Source organism: Dromaius novaehollandiae, chromosome 20, assembly GCF_036370855.1.
Source record: "Dromaius novaehollandiae isolate bDroNov1 chromosome 20, bDroNov1.hap1, whole genome shotgun sequence".
NCBI lineage: Eukaryota > Metazoa > Chordata > Aves > Casuariiformes > Dromaiidae > Dromaius > Dromaius novaehollandiae.
Genome location: NC_088117.1, coordinates 7,836,421 through 7,850,272, shown reverse-complemented (window position 1 = coordinate 7,850,272; position 13,852 = coordinate 7,836,421). Strand labels below are relative to the sequence as shown.

The following is a 13,852-nucleotide window of genomic DNA, read 5'->3' as shown; positions in this document are numbered from 1 at the left end:
CGCATTTATAAATATACCTAGAAACAGAAATGTTTTCCTTTGATTTGATTAGAACAGTTTTTCCTAACGTAAGCATTTGTAAACGGTCTGCAAGTAAATTATTAATAAAAGGAAATCACCAGAAAAATGAAAAATTTAAATCTAGCTTAATCAAGTTGAATTATTAAAGCAAATGTGTGAGATCTCTACAAAAGGTTTAAACACGCTGCTGTCACTAATAAAGCAAGTGCCTCAGACGTATGAGGCGGGAGATGCCGGCACAAGCCCTTAGAGCCCGGCACAGGCCCATACGAGCCTGTAGAGCCTGGTACAGGCCCACACGAGCTCACTGGCAAGAGCCCGTAGGAGCCTGGAACAGATCCATACAAACCTGTAGAGCCCAGCACGAGCCGGTACAAGCCCACAGAGTCCAGCACTGGCTTTTATGAGGCCATCGAGCCTGGCACGAGCCCAGCACAAGCCCATACAAGCATGTAGTACCCAGCAGAGGCCCGTAGTAGCCCGCAGAGGCCGGCACGAGTCAGTACGAGCCCATAGAGGCCAGCACGAGCCAGGCACAGGCTCCTACGAGCCCCTAGAGCCCGGCACAGGCCTGTAGGAGCCCGCAGAGCCCAGCACAAGCCCAGCATGAGCCCGCAGAGCCTGGCGCAGACCCATACTATTATAAACCCTTCTGGAACCTGCTGCTATTTGTAACGCGGTACAGTCTCTGCACATCCCACAGACAGAGGCAGCTGGCGTGTGGGCTAGGCGTTTCCCCCTCGCCCTGCTCTGTCCCACAGGACAAGGAGTGTCGCTGCTGGGGAGTGCCAAGCGCCCGCCCGGCTCTTCCAGGAGGCAGCTGCAGAGGTGGCTAGCGGGTGCTGTGAGCAGGTGCCAGTGCACAAGCGCTGGCCAGCAGAGCAGGACTCCTGGTTCCCAGGGCCCTCTTGGGCCCGGCGAGCCGTCCCGGGTGTGGTTCCCGCTCAAGCAAAGCGATCACTGGAAAGCAGGAGCATGTGACCGGCCCCAGGGGACAGGCTGCAGTTTCCAAGAGGCGAATAGAGGCAGTCCCGGGATCGAGTGCTGTGATCTCTTTGAAGACCTTCTGGGGGAGCAGTGGGAGCCAAGGCGTGCCCTGCTTTTAAACAGGCAGCTCCTGGCCACCGCGAAGCACACAGGCGAAGGGGCATGTGTGGGAACAGCTCCAGGAAAAGCCTCTTGCCCCCTCCCGCCCCCATCTCGCTGTTTTGCCTGCAGGCGCGTGAGCGCTGAAGGGTGCCCTCGCCCCGCGGAGCTGTCCGCCTCCTCGGCCACGGGCTGCAAAGCGAAATGTCACTCTCCAGCCGTTTTGGACTCACCAGCTCTGCACTCCAGCTGCTGCTGGAAGGAGCAGGCGCCCACCCCAGGGTGAGCTGGCTTCTGCGTACTGACCCCGGCAGCTTTGCTGCAGCAGCAGCACAGAGGGCTCATACAGAGGGAGCAGGAGACAAGAGACGCCTCGCTCAGGAGCAAGCGGGGAGACAGACCGCGAACGTTACTACCGCAGCCCTGGCCGGACAGGCGCTGCCAAAATCCTCGATGCCTCCGACAGCTCCTGCTGCGCTCCCTCCGGGAGCTGTGTCTTCGATGACTCCCTCTGCTGGAGTACACTCATTCAGAGGGCGACGATCAAGGGAAGAGTCTTAGAAAGTTCCATTTTTAATCCAAGAGAGGGAGGGCAAGAGATTAAACATAAATCTGTTCCCCAGAGGAAGAAAGCCTCTTCTTCCAGACTCACTTGTGACCTCCTGTCACTGTTACCACGCTGGGCATCTGTAATTCATAAAAAGTGAACACTAGTGGGGTCACCCCTGAAAAGGAATGGGGAATGAGAGGCTTAACTCATTCTTTTTGGAAGAAAAAAAACACTCTTAGAAACAGTGACATCAAATAACAGTTAAAGGTATTTTAATTCCTTCAACCAGAAAGAGAGCTTGAAGGTACATCAGAGAAATGAGTTTCTTTTCATTCAGTTCTGTCTCTTTTGAGAAAAGAAGAAAGCATGGTTTCAAAATTCAGGAGCACTACTATTGGATAAAACAAAGTACTACCTTTCTGCACCTGCTTTAAAGTAGAGCAAATAGAAGCTTACAGATTCGGATGAATGGCATAAGTGACTGATAGAAATCGATTCAGATAATGCTCATTTACAAGGACAAAAACTGTCAACAACTACAAATAAGCACAGAGATAATCTGTTAAAAAACCCCTTTCTAACTATATTTACACACCCATGGATATATTTGCTTACCTCTGGCACTAGGAATTACAGGCAAAAGATGCCATTTGATAACGATTAAACTTCAAGCTTAAAACAAAAATAACCTGAAGCCTTACGTAAGTCATACAGCCCCAACACAATAGCTTAATCAAACTGCCTCCATTTCTGTATTCTAACCATTGCCCTGGAAATTGAGGCCACAAAGCCCGAATTCAGCTTCCACCTGTGACAAGTTTCACTCAGCAGGATTACTAGATGCAAGGAGCTCAAGCAGCACTGGGAAATTGGAGATAGATGTTCAATACAAATGAACCCCCCCATTCTTACCCAAGGTGGAGTTCCACCTTTAAATGCTTTTATATGCATATAAAAATTAAATGAAGTAAAAACAGGTACTCATTACATGTATTTAGATAAATTAGACATTAAGCCAAGTCAGAGCACATGATGGCCATCTGTAATACTTCAGTGTTGCAAAGAAATGTGCTAATCACTACTCGTTTCCATTGTTAGAAAACAATTAAGATTACACATAACAAATGTTGTTTAAAAGGTTTACTCTTTAGCCATTGCAAGGAGTAAACCCAGAAGTTTCACAGGAAATTAGTATTATCAGTACACTAGCAAGAGTGATTTATCACCCTGTACACTCCTAAAGAACATATAAGAGTCTAAAATGTAGCACTTGATTATCCAGTCTTCTCATTTCTTGTTCATGGTATTCATAACTTAACAGAACATGAAGCTTTGATTACTTTTAAAACAGTTTTTATCGGTTTTGTGCTAGTGAGGGAGAGGGCTGTAACAACAGTGGCACAGTATTTTTCCTAAAGCATTAGACTAGGAAAAGCTTCTTTCTTTCGAGAACAACAATCAATTAGGATTACATAAAAATTAAGTGACATTCATGAGGCATCAGGGCAACTAATAGTGCATTTACCCTCTACCACAACAGAAAGTGGACTTCAAAAAATCAAAAAGGAATTACATGAATTTAAAATTTATAGACTTCATAGTTTTAGTTCTTCCTCTGTAGATAGTAAGAAACTATTACCAGTTAGCATTTTACTTTGAGAGCAGGAAGATCAAGGGCAGAAGCTTTTGCTGAGATGGAAAAAAGTAGATGGTTGTCTCATTTTGCATTGATCACATACAGACATTGTGTTGTCTCCGACAACTGGATTGCATCCAAACTGGATCAGACATGTACAGAATACTTCTTTCCCCCATGTTATTTGGGCATGCATCAAATAGAGATTAATCTTGTTTTGCAAAGTGCATTCTTAAGTGTCCAAAAAAATGCTGTATTTGACTATAGCAAGTTCTGGGAAGAAGGAGGAACCACAGAATATAACAGCAAGTCTTCCCAGAAGACAGTCTTCTCTACACATCCAAAGAGAACTAGCTATTTGAATTTAAGATTAGCTGATACAACAATTTAAATATTTTCAGATGCACAGCATGGTAAAACAAGTTTCATTACACTTTGTGGAGTATCAGAACCAACAATTTCTAACTGAAATTGTTTTAAGTTACTCAAATGCAGTCTCTTAAAAAGGAAAAGTACAGTTTATCTATAAAGCATATATACATGCTGCTAGCAAGGAAAGAAAGCAGTGAAGTAGCAACTTCCTTATGCTCATATGAGCTTCGCTAAGAACCTTGCTCTTTTAAACAGCCTAAAAATTAGCTTACGCTTTTAACGTTTAGTTATTTCCAACTGAAAAGACTCTTACAAAAATATCAAAAATCTTACTGGGGACCCTCAAATCTTTGGTCTTTTTATTCTCAGCTTGCATGACCTTTTCACTCATTTACTGGAGATATAGTACTGCACATTGCTACTAAAAAGAATCAAGTGATTTTTCTTGTTGCAAAGTGTGAATATAAATATCTCCCTTCACACAAAACATATGCATCTGTGGCCCTGTCTTAAAGAGCTGGGCAATTCAAGAGAAACAGAATGTGCAGTAGTAACTACCAAATGAAATACTTTCCACGTACTGAAATAATGGAAACTAATTAAACTGATGATCAGTCCTTGCAACTGCAAGGTTGCTTTGCAATACACAAATCCTGACCAAATACCAAAAAAGCCAAGTAAGAAACTACAAGCGAGTTCAAAACAGGATATTAAAATTGTTTCTTTCAGTGAAGACCAACCAGTCCCTTTGTGTACACATTTAGTTTTATTGTAACAAAGCAACTTGTACACTTTAACGTTTAAAACTGAGCATCTTTCTTTCCTTTCCAGTGAAACAAAAAAAAAAAAGAATTTAAAAATAAACAAGAACAAAATTACAATAGAGAATGTCAATTCCAAATAAGATCCTACAGGTTCTGCTGATTCTCCATCAAGTGGCAGGGCTCAAAGTCATCATTAGGAGAAGATTTTATTTTAAAAGTGTCATCTTAAACTGCAAGGATGTTTGTTAAACATCACAATTAAACATGCCAAAGGAGAAGAAGCCATGTTGTCAAAATGCCCACTTAACCCACCCAAACATCTGAAACCCACCCCCGCTGACCTTCTATAACCCCATTTTTTTTTTATTTTTTTATTTTTTTTTAAACAAGAGAAAGTAGACAGATACATGTTGGTAAATGCTAACTGTCCATATTCACATAGAGACACAGTGTAATCTCTGAGCCCAATATACAGAGAAAGAAGGAAAAAAGCTAGATTCTATGCACTACTACACAGGGGCCTAGCACTCTTCAGCTTCCAGCAGAGTGAAGGGAGCAGAAGGTTTTCTTTTTTCCCACAGAACATGGTGTGTTGATTCCATAAACAGTTTTTGTTTTGAGACAGAAAGGGATAAAAAGGAACTTGAAACAGAAACTGGTAGATTCTTTTCCACTGTATTCTGCTCAAGGTATTTCCCCCAAAATAAATTGTGAGCCATGGTGTAGAGGAGAGAAAAAGAGACCTCAAGAGAACAAGGCGACTGAGCACAAGAAAAAAAAGACAGCAACTTGCTCCCAGGGACTGGAGAAAAATTAAAAAGGTAAAAAGGAGGGGTTGGAATCCATCAGTGTTCAATTAGTCATCTTCTCCTTCATCCTCCTGTTGAAAGATAAGCAACAACTTAAAATATAATCACTAAAATTGCGTAACAGTGATTTTCAAATGCAATAACCAGAATCTTTTGCTATTCTAAAGACTATAGCCCTATGGTATACTCAACCCTCTAAAGTTGATCTCTCCCCTCACTAAAGAGTAGTAACACTTGCTGTGAGTACATACATAGGAGTCAGTTAATACTGGACTTAGAATTGCTACAAATGTTAATATAAATTTAACATCTGAAAAAATGAAAGGTTTCCTCGATTCCCTCCCCCCCACACCTTTTGAACTCTGAAGGGTAAAATACTTCATCTATCAGATACTAACATGCTTAGTAACACAACACAGCCCAATATTTTGCATGCAAAAAGTATCTAGAACATCCCTTATATCTCAACAAAAGTAATTTTTGCTACTGAAATTAAGACACATCATGTCCAGTTACCAGGAACAAAAGTTTTAAGTTTTGTATTACCAGCATCTCGAATGATGTCTCTGGAATCCAACTTACTACTAAAGGAAGTTTCTAATTCCTGAACTGAGACAGATTTCATATGTAGCTGACAATAAGCCAAAATAAACTAATAGGTGGGAGGATGACAGAACTAGATACATCAATAAAAGCTAGTCAGAAGTAAAGTCTTGCTAGAATGTTCACTAGTTAATAAGAATTTAATTAAACTGGACCAGACACTAATATTCTAATTCTTCTAGAGCACTTTCCTTCCAAGTTTACCAAAGCTATTCATTTGCACTTTCACACAAACACGCTTCTCACTACGCTGGAAGTTAAGGTAGTAACAGTTCTGCTTCACCTCTCAAAAAGCTTTACGAGTGATTGTACAGAATGGAAAGAACTGCTTTACCTTTATAACAATTACTCATTGTTCTTACAAGAAAGTTCCTCTAATAAATCTATTCAATTCTCATAGAGCAGAGAAATGGAAAGAATAAGGGATAAGAGAGCTCACCTCTCCTTCCTCTCCCTCATCATCATCTTCATCTTCCTCCCCCTCATCTTCATCGCCTTCTTCATCAATATCCTCCAATCCTTCTTCCTCTTCATCATCGTCATCGTCCTCCTCTCCCTCCCCTTCTTCATCATCCATATCAGGAACCTTAAAGACACATATGCAACATTAACTACAGTGATCAAATTCACTTTTACTTGCACAGTGCTATCATGGCTACAGATAAGCAGCTCAGCGCTACAGTTACCAAGTAGTACTGCAACGGATTTGGCCAGATGTCATCCTTGATGACTTCTCCTAGTTCATCAGCCCCTGCATCAGAGTGGTCAGTGAACCAGGTAAAGAAACTTTCTGGCTCTTCGTGCTGCCTCTTCCTACTGGCTTTGTTCTGTGTCTGGCTTGAACGCTTTGTCAGATCCTGGAAAGAAAGTTAAGAAATTCCCTAAAGAAATGCTCTCTACATGGCCATTTTTCAACAAGCACCATTTAGAAAAGTACTTGGCTAAACCACCACAAGAAGTCATCTACTCCCTTTTTCAGGGAAAAATGTTTAGTCAACATTTTGTACCCAAAGGACTCATAGCAAAAGACATCACTTAGCCATGTGGCCTAATTGCATTTCTCATGCACAGGACTCAACAACAGTAAAAACACCTCCGTTTCCTTTAACGGTCCCCACTGAAACACTGAAAACTCAACAGGACCTTGGGCTTTATTTATGCTTCCCCATCATAGGAAAGCACAAATGTGACAAGTGATTAATGAAATATTAAGACTTCTCAAAGTCTAAACGCTCAACTACTATACACACACGTTTTAAGAAACACTCGGTCTCCAGGCATCTAAGCTCTGTCTTCATCTAACTCAACAGTGGGATAAAGAACTTCCTATCCTGCTTATCCTAAGATTTTCTCCTTTGAAATTTTCAGGCCATTCTTTGCAGGAAATACAGAACACCACACAAACCACTAAAACATCTGGTCACAAGAACATACAATGAGTCCTGCCACCTACCACCTTATCCCAGACGTTTGATAAGTTTCCAACAATCTGTTCCCTTAAACCTGAAAAGATGACTGACGACTATTTCAATCCATGCTTTCTTTGATCATATGGTAATTCCAAACTTCTAATATTTGTTTTCTTGATAGAATCTTAACATTTGTAAGTCGACATTGTTTAATGAAGAACAATACCAGAATTTGCATGAATTTTGCAGTATGTTGTAAAGATCATTCAGTTACGTTGTACGGGACTGTAGCTTCTGGAAAAGTTCTATTTCTCAATGAAAAAAGATGAATTTTTCTTGTTGGTCTGAGGGTGACAAAACAAGCAGCAGTTTAACTGCAACCCTCAGCTTTTACTTTTAAGTATTCCTTTGAAGACCTTCAGGATGACATGAAAGTGCTCCTGACTATTAGGGACTCTGACTACAGAACATTCATTTCATTTGAATATTGTTTAGATAAAAGATGCCCATGTTATCTTGTGGTTGCACCAAAGATGTGGTATCTGGAAGGAGGGAAGAACCCCCCCCCCCCCCCCAAATCAATCTAGACACCACACCCTGACCTCTGCCCCCAAGCCCTGGTACCCTAAGAATTCTTAATTTAACAATTATCTTAAGGAAACACCACCACCCACTGTCTAGATCCACTCCAAAGAGAGACAAGCTAATATAATCGTTAATCTCTCCATCTGGTGATACTTGTACTTTCACTGATGGTGCTAGAAAATGCAAGAGAATTAATGACAGATCTCCACGTAAACAGTATATTCCAGTATATTCTGCAAGGTACGCATGAACTACGTGTGTAGGAAAGCGGGGAATGCGTTGAAGAGGGGAAGAGAAAAGAAAGTAGCTTGCATCAACTACTTCGGAGATGGGCATAACAGTGTAAATGACTGTATTGAGTGGGGCAGCAATTCTCTCCCAAAGGCACAGATACATACCTTCCCAGATTTCCATTTGATCTCAGTTGATTTTGAAGATGGGTCTCCACTTTCATTCAGGTGAAACTCTTTGGAGAGAACTTTATTTTCAAAGTATGGATTCTCATCAAAATACTGCAGAGTTGAAAGCAAAGAGTTGGAACGATATAACATAAACACACACACCAAGTCCAAACAGATACTACTACACGGATTAGCTAAAAAGATTATATTACAAACTACAGCCTAATACACAATTACATTCAAGAAAGCAGCAAAACTGCAAGTAAAGGAATATTTAACATACTTACAAAATCTATTCTGTAACCTGATTTGATATCTTCAAATTCTGTCACTTCAACTCTGGTCAAATAATGCAGTGCCTCCTCATCTTCTTCCCCCAGCAGTGCAGATACTAAAACAAAATCAGTAATCTTGCATTAACAAAACTATGAAATTTCTGTCACAGAAATGAACTACAAGTTAACTCTAAGCACGATTTGAAAAACCACATACTCGCCAGAGACAACTTGTTCTAGCCCCCCCTTTTTTTTTAGGGGTAACAACCAAGAAACCGCTAGCATTTCTGTGATTTTGCTAAGGTGGTAAGATTGTTTGCTTGCTATAGTACAATATAAAAAAAGCAGCAAAAGCTTCCGAATATATCTACCCTTAGAGCTTGGTCTGCCCAATCCAAGCAGTCTACAGGCTTGTTTCTGTCCCCTCAGAAACAGTTTATCGCTAGTCCTGACTAAGGGGCTCACCTCCAACCAGAAAAAACATTTTTATATATAAAGAAACTTGTTGTTTAAAATACAGGAGGAAAACAACTACCATAGGATTCTAGTGATCACAATGTTCCTTCCAACAAATGCAAGAGGTATAAAGCTTACAGAAATAAACTCTAGGACAAGAAGGAAGTGTTTGCATATGAAGCAGGCTTCTATTTCAATGTATGCTGAGTGACAGCTCTAAAAACCCTCAGAGCTGTAAGAGGCTCACATAACAAACAAGCAAACACGGAAGTCAAACTTACAGAGGGGAAAAAAATGAACGCTATTGAGAATATACCTTGTGGGTGGTTGACAAATGTTGTTACCCAGAAATTTGGGATTTTGGCGATCAATTCTGACCTCTTCTGGAAGAATGGTTGGCGGAGTTTGTTGTATTTCTGTTCTACTTTCAAAATTTCCTCACTGGCTTGTTCATTCAGTCTGTAATAGAGAGAGACATGTTAGCCACAGTGCCACAGGACAGAGAACTGAAATTTAAAGAAGATAAATCCATTCAGTTTTCAGCTAACTACTGACAATTAAACTACCCAGCCATGCTCAACAAATGAAGGTTGTCAAACAAAAACTTGAGGCCAAAGCCAGTAAACACTATTAAAAAAAAAAACTACTAGAAGCAGCCTCATTGATTTTAATGAAGCATTCTTAACACATAGTATGTTCTGCAGCATGACATAAAGGATTGGACCCTTAGTATGAAGCAAAGTAGTATTTTCTCTGCAAAAGATCACCTGTAGAAGGATAGCATATAACACTATCACTTGCTCTTTATAATTTTTGGTCAGGCAAGCATGACTAAAGCAAAGAAAGTATGCATGCCACACAAGGAGAATCTTAAGACCTAACTCGTAACTGATTTTCTAAAAGGGCAGAGCCCTGATACTTCAGCTGCTTCATATGGTCAGAGACCTAATGCTCACTTGCAGTTGCTCTAGGACACTTTACATAGAAATAAGATCCAGCAAAATACTAACAGAGAACCCAGAGTTTTGAGATATGGAACTAATGTTCCAGTGATATTTTCATATATTATTTTACAAGCACATGGATATATAATAAAAATATTTACAATAAAAGCTAATTTTTAAAGCAAATTTTCAGTTCTGCTCACAAAGATTAACGCACTTTTGTAAAATGGCATGTGTGTTAACTTGAAGAAGCTAATCTCTATCACCTAAACTGTCGCAGTGACTTTGTAATTTTATATCAAATTCTACTTCTTAAATTATACAGAGTTAAACAAGAAACCAGGCTAGTGCTTCAAATTTTTAATCATACACAAATACTCTTTATATCTAACCACATCAAAATATAAGTACATATTGGGGGAGTTTGAAAAGTGAGATCTACTACTGAGAAATGCTTACTTTACTAGATGTTTTCATTAAAAAAAAATTACATTTTAGTTTTTGCTAAAACACTTTGAAAGTTTTTTAATGTTTACCTGTCTATTTCATTCTGTACTTCATCAATGTGTTCAATTGCTTCCTGTTGCTCTTTTTCTGAAAAAGAATGAAAAAATACATCAAAATCCCTTAATTCTGGGGTCAAAAAAATCACCTGGAGAGCTTTCCCACAATATATCTCCTAGAGATCTACTTTGGAAGTATGTAGATGTTTCTAATGGATTTCATAATAGTTACTAGGCCCCACAAAGCTTCATATGCTTCCAGCATGAGCTATAACTTAAGTGCTGAAAAGTTTACTGAAACCAAACTCAAATCAAGTATGCCACAAAAATTCTCAGCTCACACTCCCTCTATACGGTTTTAGAAGTCACCTTAAATTATAAGTGCACCATAATAGATTAATAATAATTTAATGACAAAGTTTTAAGTCATACTTTCTAAGCCCAACACACTTGAAGGAACATGCAAGTACTAAATAATTTAGTGAGGACAGCACTATCAATGGAAATAGCGTAACGGGGAACGTACCACCTTCTAAAAACCAAAAGGCACCTTCGAGAGGATAGTTCCAAGTAAAAAACTTCAAAGTCACCATTCAGCAGCTATTTTCTACCCAGAACTTCCCCTCGGCAAAGTTCGGCAGAGGTCTCGGTTAAAGAGGGGCTGTTTACCTATCGCGCTGGAGATGAATGAACGGCCGCGGGAAGTAGCTGGAGCAGTGCAGCACGCTCACTCCTCCCCCGGTAAGTTTCCCGCACGGCTCAGCCCCGCGCCCGGGGACAGCTCTCGCCGCGGGGTCGCTACACCGGGCCGCCCCCCGGCCCCCTCCCGCCCCGGAGGGGCGGCCAGGTGCGGCAAGCACGTGTGCGAGCGGGCGCAGCGCGGCGCGACGGCGGACTTCCCGGCAGGAGGAAGGAGAGCACCGTGCCCTTCCCCCGGCGGCGGCCGGGAGGAAACCCGCGGCGCGGCGCCGGAGCGGCGACCTTTCGAAACCCGGGGCGGCCGCGATGGCACGTGGGGAGCGGCGGGCGGCTCCATCGCCGCGCCGCCCGGGCACCGCGTGGCTCCCCGGGCTGGCAGGCCCCGGCGGCGGAGCCGGCGCCGCTTCATCCCCGCGCGGCCGGGCAGCACCACGCGGCGGCGGCGGCGCCGAGACCAGGAGGCGGCAAAGCATCATGGCGGCGGCGGCGGAGCACAATGAGGCTCCGCGGATGCTGCTCCGGGAGGGGGGCGGGGGGGGGTCCCGCTGCTCCGCCAAGGCCGCAGCGCCCCCCGCCCGGCCCCGCCTGCGCCCGTGGGGAAGGAGGCCGGGCCGGGGAGCGCAGACAAAAGGGCGCTAACATGGCCTCCTCCTGCTGCTGCTGGGGCCTGCACATCCGCCCGGCCGACCCCGCGCTCTTCCCGCCTCCGGCCCGGCCGCGGCCCGTGTGGCTGGGGAAAATGGCGGTCGGTGCGGCGCGGTGCGAGGCGGAGGCCGCGGCGGCTGCCGCCATTCCCTTCCCGCCCCCGGCCCGGCCTCACCTGAGGTCTCGTCGGCCCCATCGTGGTTGGAGTTCAGCTCCTTCTTACTGACTTTGGCCGCCGGCGCCGACATGTTGGTGGCTGCGGAGCGCGGAGGGAGGGGGCTGTAACGGGACTGAGCGGAGGGGGGGGCCGGGCACAGACTCCTCCTGCTGCTGCTGCCACCGCTCGGGCTCCCTCCGCCGCCGGGGCGCTCCCGCCTCCTCCGCCCGGACCTGGGGCTCCCGGATAACAGGGGCGGCAGCGGCGCTCGCACTGCCTCACGCTCTCCACAGCCAGAATCACCACCACCGCCGCCTCCTCCTCCTGCTGCTGCTGGCGAGGGGCGGGCAGCGCGGCGCGCATGCGCAGCAACCCCCCCCTCCGGGGCACGGGGGGGACGGCGGCCGCAGCGCGCAGGCGCACCAGGCCCCCCTCCCGGGCGCTGGGGAGCAGGAGGCGGAAGGCGCAGGCGCGCCCCGCTCGCCTCCTCGGGAGAGGACAAGTGTCCCGCTCCGCGCAAGCGCGGACACCGCCTCCCGGCCGCGGGCGGCCCGCGCGCAGCCGCAGAGTGGCCCCTCCCAGGCCCCGCCCCCGCCTACCACCCCACGCTGGGCGCCCATTGGCCGCGCCTAGCGCCCTGAGAGGGAGCGGGGGGCGGGGCTCGGTGCGGAGACACAGAGGACGGCGCGAGAGGCGGGAGAAGCGGGGGGGGGGGGAAGGAGAGAGCGAGTAGGGCGGCGGCGCGCGCAGGTGTGCCTGTGGGGAGCAGGGGCGCGCGCGCATGCGTGCGCGCGCCGCGGCCGTTACCTCGCGCGGGCGGCCGCTCGCCCTTGCCGCGCGGCGGCACTGCCTGAGGCGGGGCGGGGGAGGCCGCCGTCCGCCTGCTGTCCCTGCCTGAGGGGGCCCTCTGGAGGCAGCGCCAGCCGCTCCTGGAGCGGGTACGTGAGGTGAGCGCTGCCCGCCGCCCCGGCCGTGGCTGTGGGGACGCAGCAGCTCCCGTCTCGCTGCGGTGCGGCGGGGCGAGCGCTGCCTCTCGGAGCTGGAGCGTGACCCAAGGTGATAACTTCAGATGTTACAGTTGCGTTTTAAGGGCACGGTGGCCCTGCCAGTCACAGCCAGCCCACTCAGTTAATGTGGGAACACAACTCCAGAAGGTCACTGAGCCCAGCTGCCTGCCAGCACACCTGCCACAACACCAAGAGCTAGCAGACTTAAAATAACCCTTTTTGCCTCTTTCCTGTCCACCTGTCATGGAAGAGCTCATTGCAGCTTCATAGTTAGAGTTAGGTCTGTTTTGCACTTAACAGCTGAGCTACTCTTGTAGCAAAAAATGCAGCATATCATTCCCAGATGAATATCATGATAAGGCTAAGAGACAAGTGCAGCTTTCATAAAGTAGGAACTCGCCTTTTGTTGTTTGCTTTGCAGTCAGACTATATTCTGTTTCTCCTCCTCCTGTTTCCTTTCCTTGCCTCCTCTTCAAGTTGCCCTTCCAATACACTGTTCAGTAAGGCCTGGATTAGTTCCCTGCCTCCTCAGCTGACTTACTCTAGTTTTCTGATTCCTACTCCCACCTGTTGTTTCTGCCTTTGCAAACCCAATTGGTGCTCGCTTCCAAATCCTAAATGCTTTTCCTTTTGTATTCCCAGCTGTCACTTCCCACCAGCTATGTCTTTGCTTCCATTACCACCCACAATTGCTGCGGCATGTCCGCAATTCATATTGTGCTTCCCCATGCAAGTAGCAGGAGAGAGGAACCGCCATCCATTAGTTCTCTGTGCTTTTACCTACAGCAGTAATTTCTGCAATGAGCTCTGTTAATTGCTGGATGCAAAAAGTAAGCAAAACACTGCAATGTTAGAAATGCAAAATTAACAACTCCTGTCTCAAGGCCTTCCTGAAACCCATCACATTGAAAAACTTCTCTCATGCTCTGT

At 45.6% G+C, this 13,852-nt stretch overlaps 1 protein-coding gene across 1 annotated transcript; it reads right to left on the bottom strand.

The window, feature by feature from the left end:
* Nucleotides 1-4,412: 4,412 nt before the first annotated feature.
* Nucleotides 4,413-12,299, bottom strand: SET (SET nuclear proto-oncogene). The gene is made up of 8 exons (XM_026110796.2): nt 11,934-12,299; nt 10,448-10,505; nt 9,284-9,426; nt 8,524-8,627; nt 8,234-8,347; nt 6,528-6,698; nt 6,281-6,427; nt 4,413-5,309 (listed from the first exon to the last, which is right to left on the bottom strand). The coding sequence occupies exons 1-8, from the start codon at nt 12,004-12,006 to the stop codon at nt 5,286-5,288; spliced, it is 834 nt and encodes a 277-aa protein (XP_025966581.1). The 5' UTR covers nt 12,007-12,299; the 3' UTR covers nt 4,413-5,285.
* Between the last annotated feature and the right edge of the window lie 1,553 nt (nt 12,300-13,852).

Coding starts and splice junctions, on each gene's coding strand:
- SET (XM_026110796.2), bottom strand. CDS start 12,006: ATGTCGGCGCCGGCGGCCAAAGTCAGTAAGAAGGAGCTGAACTCCAAC. Junction 8,348..8,523: donor CAGGTTACAGAATAGATTTT/GTAAGTATGTTA, acceptor TCAACTCTGCAG/TATTTTGATGAGAATCCATA. Junction 6,428..6,527: donor ATCCGTTGCAGTACTACTTG/GTAACTGTAGCG, acceptor TGTGTCTTTAAG/GTTCCTGATATGGATGATGA.